Genomic DNA, 20,015 nt, shown 5'->3' with positions numbered 1-20,015 from the left:
GCGTTTGATAGTGTTATCGGAACAACTCTACTTCTGATGTACTAAAGTTAAAACAAGCAATGGAAGCGTGTGCGATGTGTGGTGGATCCAATGGAAGCAGAGTCAGGTGACCGGCGCGAGGTCTGATCCGTCTCACCCTTTGCCTCCCCCTCCTCCCCTCCAGCTCCCCCATGGAGTCGGTGCTGTTCTACGCCATCACCACTCTGCACAACCTGCTGCTGCACCAGGAGGGCGCCAAGATGGCGGTGCGCCTCGCCGACGGGCTGCAGAGGATGGTCCCGCTGCTCAAGAAGAGCAACCCCAAGTTCCTGGCCATCACCACCGACTGCCTGCAGCTGCTGTCCTACGGCAACCAGGAGAGCAAGGTCTGTCCGTCTGTCTGTCTCTGTCTCTGTCTCCTCTCTGTCTCTGTCTCCTCTCTGTCTCTGTCTCTGTCTCCGGCCACACCCACTGACGCAGATGGAATCAGGCCTGAATATAAGTCATTCCCTGCGACCTGAATCACCCAGGTTGTCCCGGGACGGCCTGGGCCTCGCCCTTAGCTGCTCGCGTAACATAATCTCCCCAATTAGTTTGAGCTGTGGGATGCACAGTGTGGATCAAAGGCTCCATTTACAATGAACACTTGATGTCAAAGCGCTTTCTAGTTAATAGTTTCGTGACCAGTCCCCTTTGATTAACCGTACAGTGAAAGGAGCAGCTTTAGCCTATTTGGCTAATTTCCAGCTGTAGTCCCCGGCCAGTTGTCAATAGGCAACCTAAAATACAATAAGAATAAAATACATGCCATTAATAATTACACGAGGCGTTGTTGTTCACGGTCCTCTGAGCTGCAGCTCTAGAACCTCGCTGTGTTGTGGTGACGCTAGCAGAACCCCGCTGTGTTGTGGTGACGCTAGCAGAACCTCGCTGTGTTGTGGTGACGGTAGCAGAACCTCGTGTGTTGTGGTGACGGTAGCAGAACCTCGCTGTGTTGTGGTGACGGTAGCAGAACCTCGGTGTGTTGTGGTGACGCTAGCAGAACCTCGCTGTGTTGTGGTGACGGCCGATGAGAGGAAATACTGGTTTACTGATCATCTGAGGGTTTCTGAAGACACCCTCCCCCTCTTGTCCCAGCATGCACCCAACAAGCACTTAACCTCCCTCCCTCCCTCCCTCCCTCCCTCCCTCCCTCCCTCCCTCCCTCCCTCCCTCCCTCCCCCAGCTGATCATCCTGGCCAACAACGGCCCTGAGGGTCTGGTTCACATCATGAGGAACTACAACTACGAGAAGCTGCTGTGGACCACCAGCCGCGTGCTCAAGGTCCTCTCCGTGTGCCCCAGCAACAAGCCCGCCATTGTGGAAGCAGGTATGTGCCCCCCCCTCTCTCTCAGCTCTGTTCAGGACACACCTGGGCAGGAGGGCGGGGCCACAGGTGTGCCGCTCCTTTCATCTCGCTCTGTGGTTTAATTCCTCTCCCGGGGGGGGGGGGGGTGGTGAGCTCTGTTGACGGGACAGTTATTGGATTGTAATCTGCAATCTGCCTCCAGCAGTTCTACTGTGTAAGGAAAGAACCTCTGTCTTCTCTCTGTGTCTCTGTCTCTCTCTCTGTGTCTGTCTTCTCTCTGCTGAGTCTCTCTGTCTCTGGCCGTGTCTGTATCCGTCTCTCTGCTGTGTTTGTCTATCTCCGTCTCTGCTGAGTCTGTCTCTGCATCTGTCTCTCTGCCTGTCTCTCTATCTCTCTGTCTGTCTATCTCTCTGTCTGTCTCTCTATATGTCTCTTTGTCTATCTCTCTCTCTGTATCTGTCTCTCTGTCTATCTCTCTCTCTTTCTCTCTCTGTCTGTGTCTCTGCCTGTCTCTGTCTATCTCTCTGTCTCTATGTGTCTCTGTCTATCTCTCTCTCTCTCTCTCTGTCTGTGTCTCTCTGTCTATCTCTCTCTCTCTCTCTCTGTCTGTGTCTCTGCCTGTCTCTGTCCGTCTCTGTGTCTGTCTGTCTGTCTGTCTCTCTCTCTGTCTCTATGTGTCTCTCTGTCTATCTCTCTCTCTCTGTCTGTGTCTCTGCCTGTCTCTGTGTGTCTCTGTCCGTCTCTGTGTCTGTCTGTCTGTCTGTCTCTCTCTCTGTCTCTATGTGTCTCTCTGTCTATCTCTCTCTCTCTCTCTCTCTCTGTCTGTGTCTCTGCCTGTCTCTGTGTGTCTCTGTCCGTCTCTGTGTCTGTCTGTGTCTCTGCCTGTCTCTGTGTGTCTCTGTCCGTCTCTGTGTCTGTCTGTGTCTCTGCCTGTCTCTGTGTGTCTCTTAGAATGGCGACAGGCCGAATGCTGTTTCCTCAGTGTTTCTACGACACCAGTCTAGAGCTGCTGGCTGTCTGTCGGCTGTTAATATCCAATGAGGCCGCCCTGGCCCCCGGGTCCAGCGTCTTCAGGGGACTAATGGGAAGCTGTTGTACCCCCCCCCCCCCCCCCCCAGGTGGGATGCAGGCCCTGGGGAAGCACCTGACCGGTAGCAGCCAGCGGCTGATGCAGAACTGTCTGTGGACCCTCAGGAACCTGTCAGACGCTGCCACCAAGCAGGTCAGCAGGTCACCCAACGCCAACCTAACCCCCACCCTAGCCCCACCCTGACCCCCACCCTAACCCCACCCTGACCCTAACCCCAACCCCAACCCTAACCCTAACCCCCACCCTGACCCTAACCCTAACCCCCACCCTGACCCCACCCTGACCCCCACCCTAACCCCACCCTAACCCCCACCCTGACCCCACCCTGACCCCAACCCTAACCCCCACCCTGACCTGTGAGGGTGGGGGTTCTCCTCCTGCTCCTCCTTTTAAACTCGTCTTCTGATCTTCCCAGGAGGGTATGGACGGCCTCCTCCTCCTCCTCCTCCTCTTCCTCCTTCAGGAGGGTATGGACGGGCTCCTCCAGGTCCTCGTGGGCCTCCTCCTCCTCCTCCAACAGTGTGTCCTCCTCCTCTAACCCTCCTCTTCCTCCTCTTCCTCCTCCAGGAGGGTATGGACGGGCTCCTCCAGGTCCTCCTCCTCCTCTAACAGTGTGTCCTCCTCCTCTAACCCTCCTCTTCCTCCTCTTCCTCCTCCAGGAGGGTATGGACGGGCTCCTCCAGGTCCTCGTGGGCCTCCTGAGCTCTGACGACGTCAACATGCTGACGTGCGCCACCGGCATCCTGTCCAACCTCACCTGCAACAACGCCTACAACAAGACGCTGGTCACCCAGGGCAACGGCGTGGAGGCGCTGATCCACGCAGTGCTGCGCGCCGGCGAGAAGGAGGACGTGACGGAGCCGGCGGTCTGCGCCCTGCGCCACCTCACCTCCCGCCAGCAGCAGGCCGAGACCGCGCAGCACGCCGTGCGCATGCACTACGGCGTGCCCGCCATCGTCAAGCTGCTCAACCAGCCCTACTACTGGCCCGTCATCAAGGTGGGCGCCGGGGGGTGTTTAGGGACCCCCACTCTGGGGTACGAACGTGGGGGCGTGCAAAGAGTGTCGTTGATGGTAGTGCTGCTGAGCGATGAACTGAACTGTACTCCTCCTCTTCCTCTTCCTCACCCCTCCCCCTCCTCTTCCTCTTCCTCACCCCTCCTCCTCCTCCTCTTCCTCACCCCCTCCTCCTCCTCCTCTTCCTCACCCCTCCCCCTCCTCTTCCTCCCCCCTCCTCCTCCTCCTCCTCCTCCTCCTCCTCCTCCTCCCCCTCCTCTTCCTCACCCCTCCTCTTCCTCCAGGCGGTGGTGGGTCTGATCCGTAACCTGGCCCTGTGCCCTGAGAACCAGACCCCTCTGAGGGACGCCGGGGCCATCCCCCGGCTGGTCAACCTGCTGCTCAAAGCCCACCAGGACGCCCAGAAGAGGGGCTCCTCCAACCAGCAGACCTACCAGGTGAGCCCGACCCCTGACCCCGACCCCTGACCCCGGCCCACACCACCCCATTGTTTAGATGTGGGGTGTCACCGTGCACCCCAAAGTCATCAGAGTTGAATCTGCTAAATCGACATGGAAATATGCAGATAATATCTCCACATGCACGATGTGAGAGAAGTAAACACAAAGGAAGGATGTCATTGGTTACACGATGGTCACATGAGGGGGCGGCATGAGGCTGAGGAGGCGGAGCGGGTCGGCTGGTAACCTGAAGGTCGCTGGTTCGATCCCCGGCTCCTCCTAGCTGAGTGTGGAGGTGTCCCTGAGCGAGACGCCTCCCCCTGACTGCTCCTGACCAGCTGGCTGTCGCCCTGCGGGGCTGACTCCGCCGTCGGGGGGTTAGCGTGAGGCCGTGTCGCGCGGCCACTGGTTAGAACAGCGGCCCGCGGGGCTGAGTCCTGGTCTGACGGCGCTCTCTCTGTCAGGATGGCGTCCGGATGGAGGAGATCGTGGAGGGCTGCACCGGAGCTCTGCACATCATGGCCCGCGACCCGGTGAACCGCGGGGAGATCGCCAACATGCAGACCATCCCGCTGTTCGTCCAGGTGAGGTCGCCGGGCCGCAGCTGGGGGCGGGGCTACACACCGATACATCCGGTCCTATCGTCGCCTTCCTTCATGCGATACGGAAATTGATACTCCGGTGCCAAATATCGATATATTATTTTATTCTTTCATTATTATTTTTCCTTTCTGAGGATTCTATTCATGAGGAGTTAGACGGCACATATCGCCCACGATGGAAGACATGAATGAAGGACACTTGAATGGAAGTTGGCTAGCTAAAGACCGCGAATAATGACAGAAGTTCAGCACTTTACCTTTCCCGGTCATTTGGTGTTCATCGTTAGACTTATTTCATGATTTATCGTTGTAGGATTGTCTTACAGTATATAGATTATCGCAGAATCAAGATAATATCGATATCATGCATCATATATCATACCGTGAGGTACTGATTCCCAGCCCTAATCACTTCTCTTTTTTTAATCGTGGTCAACGTAGGAGCGACCCAGGTGACCCTCGTTAATTATAGCTCTGCTGCGTCCATCTACTAAGACGCACAGCTAGTAGACTAAGTGTGTGTGTGTGTGTGTGTGTGTCCCAGCTCCTGTACTCGCCCGTGGACAATGTGAAGCGCGTGGCAGCGGGCATCCTGTGCGAGCTGGCTCTGGACAAGCAGTCAGCCGACCTCATCGACAAGGAGGGGGCCTCGTCCCCCCTGATGGAGCTGCTGCACTCCAGCAACGAGGGCATCGGTACGACCAGCGCCCCCCCGAGGCCTTTAGCAGACTCACAATGAGGACATTAGTCAGAGGAAACAGAAACCACAATATATCGCTGTCGGTACAGTAAGGATGTTCATAGAACCAATTAACCAACTAACAATCGCTAGGTTATGCAGTGTTCTTTGGAAAAGGTACTCGAATCAGGATCGCTTTTAACTCACTTTAATTGGTAAAGGTTTAGTCTAGTCTCTATGAAGCAAAAGGAGAGGAATTGTATTACGCACGCGTGGAGATACACTTAGCAGGGCATCTGATAGATGCGTTACCTGGAGCGTTCTGCCCCCTGGGCTATGGGTTGGGACTTATCTACTTGGCAGGCGTGGACTCAGTTATGTGCTCTGATTGGCTAAGCATGGTGCTGAACTCCCGCCTCCTGGATACCCTTATGTGTCTCTATGCTGCCATCTTGTGGCTATGGGTTGGTATTGCAACTTCGTTTGTGGCCCAGAACGTCTGAGTTTGTCGAACACCTGGGCCGCTCGTATCTCTAGAATTGGTACGTGAATGAATGGCTTCTTGTACGGGCCGGACGCCTCCCTAGGCTCAGGATCCCTCCCTAGGATGGGAACGAAGCCTCTCTAGTCGCCAAGGACACATGTGGCCTGTTGGTATGAATGTGTGAATTATGCCACAGTTGACCCATTCCCCGACTACACCAGAGACAGCCGGGATAAGAGGCTACACGATGGAGGCTAAGTACTGTTTTAAGTGCTTAGCAGATGGAATAGACAATAACTTGGTTTCAACGTCCTACTTTTGATGTCAGAGTTATGGGGCGGTGATGAACAGCCAGCCTGCTAAGTCCTTTGAGCCTGGACCTGTGAGTTCAAATGTACTGAGATTGACCGCATGCCCCCCCCCCCCCCCCCAGCCACCTACGCGGCCGCCGTCCTGTTCCGGATCTCCGAGGACAAGAACACCGACTACAAGAAGCGCGTGTCCGTGGAGCTCACGCACTCCCTGTTCAGACACGACCCAGCTGCCTGGGAGAGGGTGAGTTCTGCCGCCCCCTGCTGGCCCCCTCAGGCAGCTGCACCCGCTCCAAATGCACATCAGGAATGTTTAGGACTTGATGAACACATTCAGAGCCGTGTTCCGTGTGTAATGTCGGCCTTTGTTGAGCACGGCAAAGGACAACGCATCAGTGGTAGGAAGTGATGCGTGGATGGACGTCAACTTGAATGCAGACTCGTCATGGGAGCGGTGGGTTGACCTTGTGTTGTGCTCTGCCCCCCCCCCCCCCCCCCCCCCTCAGGCCCATAACGCCGTGCCCATGGACGCAGGCTACGCAGCTGACGGTGAGTGACTCAGACTGAGCCTCTTCCTGCGTGTGTGTAGTAGAGCCTCTTCCTGTGTGTAGTAGAGCCTCTTCCTGTGGGTAGAGGAGCTACTTCCTGTGGGTAGAGGAGCTACTTCCTGTGGGTAGAGGAGCTACTTCCTGTGTGTAGTAGAGCCTCTTCCTGTGGGTAGAGGAGCTACTTCCTGTGTCTAGTAGAGCCTCTTCCTGTGGGTAGAGGAGCTACTTCCTGTGTGTAGTAGAGCCTCTTCCTGTGTGTAGAGGAGCTACTTCCTGTGTAGTGGAGCCTCTTCCTGTGTGTAGAGGAGCTACTTCCTGTGTGTAGAGGAGCTACTTCCTGTGTGTAGTAGAGCCTCTTCCTGTGTGTAGGGGAGCCTCTTCCTGTATGTAGAGGAGCTACTTCCTGTGGGTAGAGGAGCTACTTCCTGTGTGTAGTAGAGCCTCTTCCTGTGGGTAGAGGAGCTACTTCCTGTGTGTAGTAGAGCCTCTTCCTGTGGGTAGAGGAGCTACTTCCTGTGTCTAGTAGAGCCTCTTCCGGTGGGTAGAGGAGCCTCTTCCTGTGTGTAGAAGAGCCTCTTCCTGTGTGTAGAGGAGCTACTTCCTGTGTGTAGTGGAGCCACTTCCTGTGTGTAGAGGAGCTACTTCCTGTGTGTAGTAGAGCCTCACCCTGTGTTGCCGCCCCCCCCCCCCTCAGAGCTGGACGTGGCATACGGCGGTTACCCTGGCGACATGGGGATGGACGGGATGATGGAGCCGGAGATGCTGCCTGAGGAGTACCAGCCCGCCTATGACCGCCACCAGTACGCCGACCAGTACTGAGACCAGAACTGAGACCAGTACTGAGACCAGTACGTATCCACCTCCCATCTTACCGCTTGTTGTCCACTGACAGTACTGAGGCCTGTGTTTACTGCCTGTTTTGCTGCCTGTTATGACTATTATGTATTGACTGGCTGTTCTCCACTGACCAGTACTGTAATAAGTGCGTACATTAAGTGCCAGGACGTACAACGTACAGTACGTTTGTCAGACGGGGGGGGGGGGGGGGGGGGGGCTGTGCAGAGTCCAGATGAACTCTGACTGGTTCGTCTTGAGTCCTTTCAGGGAGCTGCTGAGCGACTCAGTGTCCGTGGGTCTCCTCGGGTCTTAACTTGTGTTTCTTGTCTTTTCAGATCGCAGCAGAGAAGGCATAAGGACGGGGGATGAACGGACACATGAATCATATATACTTTAATAGTGCTTTTGCTTCTGATCCAACTGTTTATTGGGTAATCACTGACTATGTAACAATTAATTATGTCCCATCTCTATCTCATAGTTTCTTGTGACGCTGATAATGTTGATTATGACTTTTAGAATGCCTGTGGGTTTTTTTAGAAGATATTTTAAGGGTGTGTGCGTGTATGTGTGTGTGTGTGCTTTTGGGGTGAATAATCTATGCCAAAGAGATTTTTATTTTGTGACGATAATCATGTAGCTTCCATTTTATACGGAAAAGAGTAATCGATACGGCCGACACCACGGCGATCATGATCTTTAGGACGCTCCTCGGTCCGATCAGCACCGTCGGGAGAACCTGAGTCTGGGTGGTGTCGCCCGAAGGTGGGGCAGTCTAACGTTCACATCTCGCGCCTCAATGGAGAACCAATGGAGAGGGCAGATTAATAACTGCTGGGTGCCCCGTTTCTGGGTTATAACGTGTTTATTATTCGTTGGTTATTTTGGATAAGGTCGACAAAGACTGTCTCTGTAACAACAGTTTCTAATCGTTCCAAATGTTTTTAAGATGTTTCCTACACCGGTCATATCTTGGCCTCAAGCAACCTTTCAGAGATGCATCTTCTTTGTGATAGAATAAATCTTAAACAAAACTATTTTGTATCTTTGCATTAATGGTCAACGTCGACACGGTTGTTCACCATATATTAATTTAGCCGGGCAAACTACTAGCGCTAGAATAAACTACTGAAGAAAAGTGGTCTTTGTACTTACGATTTTTTACTTAAATTTTGTTTACAAAAATAAAGAATATATATTAAACAAATTCGGTTTCCAGTGTTCATTACAAACTGATTGGAAATGTGTGCTTTAATTATTTCCATAATCTCACCTACACATTCTTTGCTAAACAAATTAGATTTTAGTGTGCAATAATTGACATCTCCCAGCTGTGTGTAGCTGCTTCGTTTAGATTGTAGAACTAAAAGTTCATTCATTGATTAATTCAAGGAAAGTGGCTTCGACCATAGTCATGAATTGTTTCAAATCATAACTCTAAATATGTAGAAATATATCCATCGCCTGAAATATTTTTCTATGCATAGAAACTTTAAACAATATTTGATATAACGGTCAGATCACACCTCATGCATTGATAATCAGTTCAACCTATCAGAGCCCAAATCATTGATCGTCCAAAGGTGATTGTGTGTTCATGTGAGGCAGTACGACGCACTGACTGCCGCGGTCAGACGTTGTACTCATGCCGTATGGAAGCACGTCCAGCGACATGTCCATCTCAGAGTGGTCTTGGTGTGAGTGACATTGTATTACCACTGCGTCTAAACGCACAATCATTACTCTGCATATCCCACACTAGGACGAGAACCGGTCCCAGTAGCCCTGGTCTGGAGGGTCCTGGTCTTCTCCCTGGGTCTCCAGCCTCCGCTCTAGATGACGTGGTCCAGCATGTGCATTGACTGCATGATGTTCTCATCCTGGGCGGTGAAACACAACAGGAAACGTCAACAAAGGGTTTCCTTGAGATGTTTGGTTCAATGCTGCTGCTGCTGCTGCTGCTGCTGTGTGTTTGTGGCATGAGGCTCAGGAGGCAGAGCGGGTCGGCTGGTAACTAGAAGGTTGCTGGTTCGATCCCCGGCTCCTCCTAGCTGAGGGTCGAGGTCTCCCTGAGCGAGACGCCTCACCCTGACTGCTCCTGACCAGCTGGCGGTCGCCCTTCGTGGCTGACTCCGCCGTCGGGGTGTGAATGTGTGAATGAATGGGAGGCAGTATTGTAAAACGCTTTGATTGGCCAATTAGAGAAGTGCGGTGTAAATGCAGCCTGTTGGCATTGTTCAGTGAATATAAATGAAGGACCTTCCTGCACGTCTCCATGAACTCCTCCATGGTCACCACACCGTCTCTGTTCCGGTCCATCTTCTGAGGGTTGGAAATAGAGACTCGGTGATTCAATAAAACTGGGAAATATATATTACCTCATTTATGCATTATGCAGGGGTGGGCTTAAAAATAGTACTTAGCATCATAGAGCATCTTATCCTAGCTATCTGTGTTGTATAAGGGGAATGGGTTAACCTAGGGCCGGAGGGGGGGCGTGGCGGGAATGGCGGGGGCTATTACCCTGAAGAAGAGGTCGACGTGCTCGTCGGGGGCGCTGGCCTTCATGCCCGGGGAGGTGTTCTTCCCCATCAGGTTGTAGATGGAGTGCATGATGTCCGTCATCTCCTGACCAGAGACGGAGGGAGGGGAGAGCATCGTTAACACCTCACAAACAAACCTTTCACGCACACACAAAGAGAGAGAGACAGAGACCGAGAGAGAGAGAGAGAGAGAGAGAGACACAGGCAGAGAGAGAAGAGACACACACACACACACACACACACACACACACACACACACACACACACACACACACACACACACACACACACACACAGACAGATGTGGCCTCACCTCTTTGGAGATGCAGCCGTCGTTGTTGAGGTCGTACAGGCAGAAGGCCCAGCTCAGCCGCTCCGTCACAGAGCCCCTCAGGATGGAGGACAGCCCCGTCACAAAGTCCTGGGGACGAGGTGGGAGACGTCAGGAGGAGAGCCCACCAGTGCAGGGTACTGGGAGCCCACCAGTGGAGGGTACTGGGCAGCCATACTGGAGCAGACTGACTCCTCCCTGCTCCTTCATAACATGGGTTCTAAATCTCGTTAAAGCTCCGGACCAAAGCGTCTGAGCGGGTCAGTAGTGAGCGTCTCACCTGGAAGCTGACCGCGCCGTCCCTCTGCGTGTCGAACGCTCTGAACAGGAAGTGAGCGTACATACTGGAGTCTGGGATCAGGAGAAAACAACGAAAAACACACAAATGCCATGAGGACAAAGTGACTCAGGAATAACTCAGTTCATCTTCGAAAACATGTGTTGTCGTTTACACGCACAGCTAGTAGCTCGCTCGCTAGCACAGCTCGTAGCTCGCTAGCCAGCAAAGCTGGTAGCTTGCTAGTAGCACAGCTAGTAGCTCGCTAGCTAGCACAACTAGTAGCTCGCTAGCTAGCACAGCTAGTAGCTCGCTAGCTAGCACAGCTAGTAGCAAGCTCTCAGTGAATTTGAATCTTTGAAGGCAGGCTGGTCGGGGGGGAGCCCAGCACTCACCTCCCTGGGGGAAGAAGCGTGAGTAGATCGACTTAAAGCCCTCCTCGTCCACCGTCCCACCGGGGCACTCCTGAGGAGCACAGGGGACCAGCTGAGACACAGGGAACCAGCTTAGAGACCAGGGAACCAGCTTAGAGACAGAGGAACCAGTTTAGACACAGGGGAACCAGTTTAGAGACAAGGGAACCAGCTTAGAGACAAGGGAACCAGCTTAGAGACCAGGGAACCAGCTGAGATACAAGGGAACCAGCTTAGAGACAAGGGAACCAGCTTAGAGACCAGGGAACCAGCTGAGATACAAGGGAACCAGCTTAGACATAAGGGAACCAGCTTAGAGACAAGGGAACCAGCTTAGAGACAAGGGAACCAGCTTAGAGACCAGGGAACCAGCTGAGATACAAGGGAACCAGCTTAGACATAAGGGAACCAGTTTAGACATAAGGGAACCAGCTGAGATACAAGGGAACCAGCTTAGACATAAGGGAACCAGCTTAGACATAAGGGAACCAGTTTAGACATAAGGGAACCAGCTGAGATACAAGGGAACCAGCTTAGACATAAGGGAACCAGCTTAGACATAAGGGAACCAGCTGAGATACAAGGGAACCAGTTTAGAGATAAGGGAACCAGTTTAGACATAAGGGAACCAGCTTAGACACAAGGGAACCGGCTTAGACACAAGGGAACCAGTTTAGACTGGATCGGTCAGGGTTAGTTTAGAGACACAGGGTGGACATGTTACAGGGTGGACGAGATACCACACACACACATTCATTCACCATCCCCACACTATCCTAAAGAACCCAGCGGAACCTCTGGGATTGAAAATCGTCCATAAAAGGTGAGACTCTGGCTGACATTTTTGAACTCCCTGTAGAGAATCTGGAGCTCTCTCCGGTTGAACTTGGTCCGCTGGGCGAGCTGGTCCAGACCTTCTGGTCTGCAGTACACCGTGGAGAGCTCCCCGTCGCCCGCCTCGCTGTCTAGGAGGACACAAGGAGACAGTTAGGACCAGGACAGACCCAGAGAGAGAGAGAGACAGTTAGGACCAGGACAGACCCACACACACACACACACACACACACACACACACACACACACACACACACACACACACACACACACACACACACACACACACACACACACACACACACACACACACACACACACACACACACACACAGAGAGAGAGAGAGAGAGAGAGAGAGAGAGAGAGAGAGAGAGAGAGAGAGAGAGAGAGAGAGAGAGAGAGAGAGAGAGAGAGAGAGAGAGAGAGAGAGAGAGAGAGAGAGAGAGAGAGAGAGAGAGAGAGAGAGAGAGAGAGAGAGAGAGAGAGAGAGAGAGAGAGAGAGAGAGAGAGAGAGAGAGAGAGACCCCCCCCGTTAGGACCAGGACAGAACCAGAGAGAGAGAGAGAGACGGTTAGGACCAGGACAGAGACACAGTTAGGACCAGGACAGGCCCACAGAGAGAGAGACAGTTAGGACCAGGACAGACCTACAGAGAGAGACAGTTAGGACCATGACAGACCCACACAGAGAGAGACAGTTAGGACCAGGACAGACCCACAGAGAGAGACAGTTAGGAGCAGGACAGATCCACACAGAGAGACAGTTAGGACCAGGACAGACCCAACCCATCCCATAGCACAGAAACAGAGAGGGGGGGGGGGGGCAGGGGGAGAGAGAGGAGCAGGCTGAGATCTCTGAGGGTCAGAGTTAGAGGAACTTGCTCTGATTGGTGGAGGAGCTCGAGGCTGACGGGTAGCAGGGCAGCAGTCTGAGGAACCTCTGCTTTAGGGTCTTCTTATTGGGTCTGGACGGCAGGTGACCTGGAATCAACCAATCGCAGCGAGGGACGATTGAGGCAGGATTAACTTGTCATTTACTATGATACGTTTTAGGTTCCATATTCATGTTTTTATAGGAACTTGGTTTGCTGACCTGGTGTCAAAAGTAAAGCTCATCTCATCAAGGGGCGTGTCACATACCTCGGGGGTGGGTCATGTACGCATTATACATTATACATTGAGACTTACATCAAGTTTATTATATAAAGTAAGGTTTGTGAACTATAGCTTCAAATGTTCCACATATTGTTGCGGTGGCGGTTTTAGTTCCTCTCTCCTCACCCCTCCTCTCTCCTTTCCTCCCTCCTCTCCCCTCCTCTCTCTCTCTTCCTACTACCAGTCTCACTCAATAATACCTTTCGCATTGTCAGCTTATTTTCCTAACAGGCGTCTCTCTCTCTCTCTCTGCAGCTGTGAGTCTCACGTGTTCCTTGGAGGAACGTTGACTGTCCTAACAACGCCTTTGACTTCCTCATTGAAGTTCCAAGGAGGCTGCTCCCATTTGTCAACATTACTACATACAAATTAAAGTATGATATATTTTTACTGTATAAACTGATTCTATTTTTACTGGTGGGGGAGGGTCTCCAGTCTCCCCAGAGAAAATGACACGTATACCAACAAGAATGTACTCAACTAAAGACAACAACATGGAAGCTTTAGTCGTGTTTAAGTGAAGTACCTCTGCCGAACCACTGGAGAGCAGCATTGTGTTAGAATTCTGTTAAACATGTACAGAGGCCTGTTATTCTCCTGGGGTCTCATTTATAACCGTTGCGTATGCACAAAACGGGGCTGAAGGTGGCGTACTTCGTGACTTTCCACGCCAAGGTTGTGAATGTGATCTATAAAAAAATAACTAAGCAAACTCTGACCCATGCGTACGCATGGTTTGGAGGAAAAGGAGAATTGGCGACACAGACGGTGTGCTGGTGAACTGAATTCAGACTGAAGAAATGTAGAGTGAGTGAGATGAACGATTATGTTTTATCAAGTTTAATTTCAACCCATATCATGCGTTAAATCTATGTAGCCTAATCAGAATAATTTAAGTCTACTGCGGTATTTCTCAGTTATAAATCCAGAAATATCTCCTTAGAATCTCTATGTTTAATCCCGTCACTCCATACTGTCCACTGACGGCGCGACTGCATGGAATAAAGCATCTGTCCAACATGTGTCAATAACATAATATTTGTATGTGACACCGTAAACTCAAATGTCAATTAAATCCCAAATGTGGAAAACCAAGCCACATACTCCTCATCACAATCGTTATATTATTGTCCGTTCCTCTTGATGCTTTTCATGACAAATCAGGCATTAAAAAGGGGTTATGTTCAAGAACATTTTACGTGGGTGATTACAAACTGATTATCCAAGTGTTCTCGGTCAGTCTTATTACCGTAACCCTATAAATACAGCGGTGAGCCCCGTGCGTAATGCTGCACGCACTGCTGGCACTGCTGGCGGACCACGCAAATGGAAGGATTCGGATGGAGAGGGTCTTCAGGGACCATAACGATTTATTGGTACATACAAATATGTACCTTTACGTCAGACCACTTCGTTTTTAAGGCCCCGTTCACACGAAGCCGAAACGGGCGAAACCGTTACGGTTTCGATCTATCCGGTTTCGAAGTATCTCCGTAAAGACGAAGCCAAGCGAAACCGGGTAGATCTGTAGAAACGCTGTAGTACACATTCCAGGCCCATAAGGGGCGCCTCTTCTGGTACAGAAATCCAGAAGAAATGAAATAGGAAGAAGAGGCGAGCATGCGCATAAGGGCAGCCCTTATGCGCATGCTCGCATGTGATTTCTGAGACTCCGCGGGCTTAAGAGCCATTGGCTAGGAGGTCGAGGGGTGGGGCGATGACGTCATGGTTTGCGGATTCAGTCGGTTTCAGGCGTACACACGAATCCAAAACGAAACCGTGTAGATTTGAAACCACCTCCGAGGGTGGTTTCAGAAGTTTGCGGTTTCGGTCAGCGGATTCGCCGGCTTCGTGTGTACGGAAGGCCGAACCGTACAAGACCTTTGCGGTTTCGCCATGAAATCGGCTTCGTGTGAACGGGGCCTAATTCTGGGACTGTGCGCTCCGTGCCACTAGTTCACTGCTGCAGCAACATGTTGCCACTCACTCTGCTTATTGTTGTTAGTGATCCCAATCCCGTGACCGCCGAACAAAACTACTTTTCGGGCTTCCACCTCACCCACACTTCAGCCTCCGTGAAATTTCGCTTTTTTGCTTTTCTCAGTCCTTCTGCCATTGTTTCCGAATACTTGCATCTGAGTCTGTTTTATATGCAGATCGCATTCATGAGGTCGTTTGCATTGACCATTTATGGTTAAAAGGGGCGTGTACAGGGCGGAACGTGAAGCTGATTCAGCTGCACACCCTTGTAGGCATTCTGTGATTTATAAAGCAAAGATTGCTTAGAGGTGTGCGTACGCAGGGTATTATAAAGGTGCGGCCACACCAGACGCGTATCTCGCGTACTTCGCGTATGAAATCGCCATTTTTTCCATAGGGAACCATTGGTTTACGCGCGTATTACGCGTATTAAGGTACGGCCACACCAAAAGCGTTACCCGCGTATCACGCGTATCAAATCAGCAATTTTTCCATAGGGAACCATTGGTTTACGCGCGTATGAGACGCGTACGAGCGTTACATGCGTATAAGCAACATTTTACTCACGTTAGGTGCGTATGAGGCGCGTATATATACGCGCGTACATATACGCGCGTACATATACGCGCGTACGAGGAGTTCAAAAAATTGAACTTTTTACGCTCATACGCGCCGCAATAGCCAATCAGCGTTGAGCTTGACCCGACGTCACTGGCAGAGAGTAGTGAGCTTGGACAGAAGCATACGGCCGACATCTTTCTTTATTCTGTGTGGAAATAGTAACATAGTTACGCCATTAAATGCTTTTATGGAAACATTTTTAGCGAGAAATGTGCATTTTACTTTCATAATGTTCGCTCGGTGAATGTGAAGGATGTTTGGTTTGATAGTTATGACGAAGAGGGAACGCTCCGTTCACTTGCATGGACAGAGTCTCTGGTTACTAAGCAACCTCAACGTCTTGGCGGACTATATATCTGCTGATCAACACTACGAATGCTGGAAACACACCAGACACACCATGTGAAGTTATTTAAGACGATTATTGTTATTTATATCCGAGATTATTTAATCTAACCCGATCTAAACTCTATCACTCAAACACGGCGGCGTTTGGGTTTCCTACCTCGGACTCCAGCGCAGCCATGTCCATGGCAGCCACGGCCGGCAACTTTCTTTATTCTGGGTGGAAATAGTAACATAGTTACGCCATTAAATGCGTTTATGGAAACATTTCTAGCGAGAAATGTGCATTTTACTTTCATAAGGTTCGCTCGGTGAATGTGAAGGATGTTTGGTTTGATAGTTATGACGAAGAGTGAACGCTCCGTTCACTTGCATGGACAGAGTCTCTGATTGCTAAGCAACCTCAACGTCTTGGCGGACTATTTCTCTGCTGATCAACACTACGAATGCTGGAAACACACCAGACACACCATGTGAAGTTATTTAACCCGATTATTGTTATTTATATCCGAGATTATTTAATCTAACCCGATCCAAGCTCTATCATCCACCCAAACACGGCGGCGTTTGGGTTTCCTTCCTCGGACTCCTAAATCCAGCGCAGCCACAGGCTGGGGGGGGGGGGGGGTCTCATCTACGCGCGTTACGCGCGTATCTGACCATTTTTGACACAAATTGGTCAAGCAACATTTTAGGAGCGTTACGCGCGTACATGGTACGCGAGATACGCACTTGGTGTGTTCGCGGCTTTACGCGTATTAAGCAACATTTTACGCGCGTATAGCGCGTATATTTACGCGCAATACGCGCTATACGCGCGTATATCGCGTACATTTCAAGAGTTCAAAAAATTGAACTTTTTACGCGAAGTACGCGAGATACGCGTCTGACGAGACACGCATTGCCCAATCAGCGTTGAGCTTGACCCGACGTCACTGGCAGAGAGTAGTGAGCTTGGACAGAAGCATACGGCCGACATCTTTCTTTATTCTGTGTGGAAATAGTAACATAGTTACGCCATTAAATGCTTTTATGGAAACATTTCTAGCGAGAAATGTGCATTTTACTTTCATAATGTTCACTCGGTGAATGTGAAGAATGTTTGGTTTGATAGTTATGACGAAGAGGGAACGCTCCGTTCACTTGCATGGACAGAGTCTCTGGTTACTAAGCAACCTCAACGTCTTGGCGGACTATTTCTCTGCTGGGAAACACACCAGACACACCATGTGAAGTTATTTAACCCGATTATTGTTATTTATATCCGAGATTATTTAATCTAACCCGATCTAAACTCTATCACCCAAACACGGCGGTGTTGGGGTTTCCTACCTCGGACTCCAGCGCAGCCACGGCCGACAACTTTCTTTATTCTGGGTGGAAATAGTAACATAGTTACGCCATTAAATGCGTTTATGGAAACATTTTTAGCGAGAAATGTGCATTTTACTTTCGTAATGTTCGCTCGGTGAATGTGAAGGATGTTTGGTTTCATAGTTATGACGAAGAGGGAACGCTCCGTTCACTTGCATGGACATGGACTCATCTAGGCGAGTGACGTATGCGCGTATGGCGCGTATGTGACCATTATTGACACAAAATGGTCAAGCAACATTTTACGCGCGTATCTCGCGTAAAAATTACGCGAGATACGCGTCTGGTGTGGCCGCATGTCTGAATAATTTTAGGCGGACGCAAAACTTGGCTTTTGGGCGTACGTACACTTTTAATAACGATCCCACGCACAGTTTTATAAAAGAGACCCCTGGTGGTTTGACGCTTAACCTTACCTATAAATCGCGGACCGGTGCAAATGGAAATACTTCTTTATATGTTAACTTTCAACAAACAAACCGGTTAAGAAATAAATTGTGAATGTGAACATGTATATTCGGTAGAATTAGACTCTAGATAAATATAGCATAAAGAAATAGGGGCCAAAAACCGTCAGAACACTGTGTTTATTATTATTTCGGAGGATAGGGTGTAGGCCTAATTAATGTAGGTCTGAAACAGCTTTTTTGGTTTGCTCCCTCAAGCAAAAAAATGCCAAGGAAACACATGATAAAGTATACAGTAGCCTATGAGATGGAGTAGGCTACACAACATGTGTTTATCTGAACACACCTGTTACTAAAATTTAGTAACAGAATGTGGATTTGAATGTGGATTGGAATTTTTTGATTGGCGTCCACTGTGTATTATGTCTATTGGAAATAACTAAGATTACTGTAATCTCAGTTATATATTCGACTACTGTATATTTGTAACACTCTCTCCCTCCCTCTCTCTGTCACTCTCTCCCTCTCACACCCTCTCTCTCTTCCTCTGTCACATTAGTGTTGACTAGAAGGTCAGATCCATCAGGTCATACATGACGTGTAATTCATAAACAGACACACACCGTTGTTGGTACATGCCTGTCCCCTGAGTTTCCTAGAGATGCAGAGAGTGTCACCCTGGCTCTGCGTCTCTGCCCTGAAGACATCTGGCCGATCTCCGTCACTCTGAAGGCTCTGTTCCACACACTTCAGGGACCACAGTAGGGGCCACCAGACCGTGGGGGGGAACACGACACCCCCCCCTACGGCGGTGTGTTGTTCAGGAGGTAGAGCAGGTTTGCTAGTAACCAGAAGGTCGCTAGTTCGAATCCCTGCTCCTCCTAGCTGAGTGTCGAGGTGCCCCTGAGCGAGACGCCTCACCCTGACTGCTCCTGACGAGCTGACCGTCGCATGCGTAGCTGACTCCGCCGTCGGTGTGTGAATCTGTGCATGAATGTTAGGGAATATTGAAAACGGCTTTAAGTGGCCACTGGTTAGAAAAGCGCTGTATAAATGCAGTCCGTTTACCATTAAACCAACCATCGGAGGTTTGACTGCACCGTGAGTGACGCATAATGAAGGTAATGTGCCACACCTGCTTTAGCCTCCAATCAGGCCATCACCCCTGAGATAATTGAATGATCAACAAAAAAATAAGGGACAAAAGAAAAGAGACTAAACGAGCACAGATCATTGTGTAGTTATTATCCTGGAATGACTTTCTATTAAGGGCTTTCGTTAATATAGTTCACAATATTAAGACTATGAGGCCGAGAACAATCCTCATCCCCCCACATTGACGGACTTTACGCACGTTGCCCAGATGTTGGACAGCATTATCGGTGCCTTTCTAATTGAAACACGAAACCAATCAAATAAAAAAGTTTTAGAAATAGAAACCCGGATAGCAAACACATGGAGCAATTAACAGATATAAAGCCAATTCCTTACGGAAAAGCACAATGAACCTTTACGCACCTGTTAGCGGGTCGTATGATCTGTCCAGCTCCGAGTCCGTGAAGCTCTGATCCTGACTGACGGACTTCATCTCACGAGATTCACTCCAGATCCAGTCCGCACTTGTTCTTTAATGGAGGTCTACCACCTAAAGAAGATCATGTACTGCGTCCTCATATTTTACACGCAGACAGAGAAGCAGAAAGGAGGTTTTACGCAGCAGCGATTCAGTCAAACCAAATCCTAACTCTGAAGCTCCGTCGTGTTTCCTCCCGACTCTTCCCGAAGGACGAACCTCCGTCCTCCGTCGGTGAACCTCCTCCTCCCAGTCCTAGAGCGCAACCGTGACGCGTCACGGTGATATTCCTGCGCGTCGGAGACAGAGGCTTCAGGGCTCAGCCTCCGGTCTCCATTCTAGTGAAGCGGCCGTGGACGTAAACGTGCTGAATCCTGGAGTGCGAGGGTCTGGGTACCCCAGTGAGACCACGTGTTTGTCTTTGAGGCTTCACTGATGAGGAGGGGCAGGTTGGATGACATCCAATAGATCGTGAAGGATGATGAACAACACCGAGCCGAGGCAACACGGGCCTCCTGTCATCTGAACAGCACAGGGAATGCTCGGGATTTGAGACCCAAAGCCCTCATCTCCAACTTATTCTGAGTATGATTAAGAAGGTGTAAAATAGTTGACCACTATAAAGTGCGCAGTGCCAAGGTCTTCGTACTGTCAAATGTGCCCACAAAACGCTTGAATAAAGAAGCAACCATATTTTGGTCAAGGAAGCTCCACTCAGCTTGTTGATAGTGATGACGTCACGCAATGGTTTTCAAATGGAGGCGCGTACCCCTAGGGCAGGGGTACTCAAGTAGAAATGATGAGGGGCCACAAAAAATTTTTTCAGT

The 20,015-nt window shown here is 50.4% G+C and overlaps 2 protein-coding genes across 3 annotated transcripts in view; one reads left to right on the top strand and one right to left on the bottom strand.

Moving 5' to 3' along the window:
* Positions 1–8,542, top strand: part of LOC115540345 (junction plakoglobin) — a 21,366-nt gene extending 12,824 nt beyond the window's left edge. Inside the window, exons 6-16 of one of the 2 annotated variants that reach the window (XM_030351526.1) lie at positions 164–365; positions 1,205–1,349; positions 2,447–2,550; positions 3,078–3,416; positions 3,719–3,871; positions 4,339–4,458; positions 5,021–5,171; positions 6,073–6,194; positions 6,457–6,499; positions 7,193–7,334; positions 7,671–8,542. In XM_030351526.1, coding sequence (XP_030207386.1) covers positions 164–365; positions 1,205–1,349; positions 2,447–2,550; positions 3,078–3,416; positions 3,719–3,871; positions 4,339–4,458; positions 5,021–5,171; positions 6,073–6,194; positions 6,457–6,499; positions 7,193–7,317 — 1,504 coding nt within the window. In that variant the 3' untranslated portion in view covers positions 7,318–7,334; positions 7,671–8,542. Of the gene's footprint in view, positions 1–163; positions 366–1,204; positions 1,350–2,446; positions 2,551–3,077; positions 3,417–3,718; positions 3,872–4,338; positions 4,459–5,020; positions 5,172–6,072; positions 6,195–6,456; positions 6,500–7,192; positions 7,347–7,670 lie in introns of both variants that reach the window. The other variant, XM_030351525.1, reaches the window with a different exon arrangement.
* Positions 8,188–20,015, bottom strand: LOC115540346 (Kv channel-interacting protein 2-like). The gene is made up of 9 exons (XM_030351527.1): positions 19,134–20,015; positions 12,616–12,714; positions 11,740–11,864; positions 10,882–10,951; positions 10,490–10,560; positions 10,192–10,299; positions 9,859–9,963; positions 9,595–9,657; positions 8,188–9,215 (listed from the first exon to the last, which is right to left on the bottom strand). Exons 1-9 carry the CDS (start codon positions 19,201–19,203, stop codon positions 9,168–9,170), a joined length of 759 nt encoding a protein of 252 aa, XP_030207387.1. The 5' UTR covers positions 19,204–20,015; the 3' UTR covers positions 8,188–9,167.

The sequence above is a fragment of the Gadus morhua genome, chromosome 3 (assembly GCF_902167405.1).
Source record: "Gadus morhua chromosome 3, gadMor3.0, whole genome shotgun sequence".
In the NCBI taxonomy this organism is placed as follows: Eukaryota; Metazoa; Chordata; class Actinopteri; order Gadiformes; family Gadidae; genus Gadus; species Gadus morhua.
Note: the sequence above shows the minus strand (reverse complement) of the source record. Positions and strands in the feature narration are given on the sequence as shown.

Coding starts and splice junctions, on each gene's coding strand:
- LOC115540346 (XM_030351527.1), bottom strand. CDS start 19,203: ATGAAGTCCGTCAGTCAGGATCAGAGCTTCACGGACTCGGAGCTGGAC. Junction 12,715..19,133: donor ATCATACGACCCGCTAACAG/GTGCGTAAAGGT, acceptor GGTTGATTCCAG/GTCACCTGCCGTCCAGACCC. Junction 9,964..10,191: donor ACGGCTGCATCTCCAAAGAG/GTGAGGCCACAT, acceptor GTCTCTGGTCAG/GAGATGACGGACATCATGCA.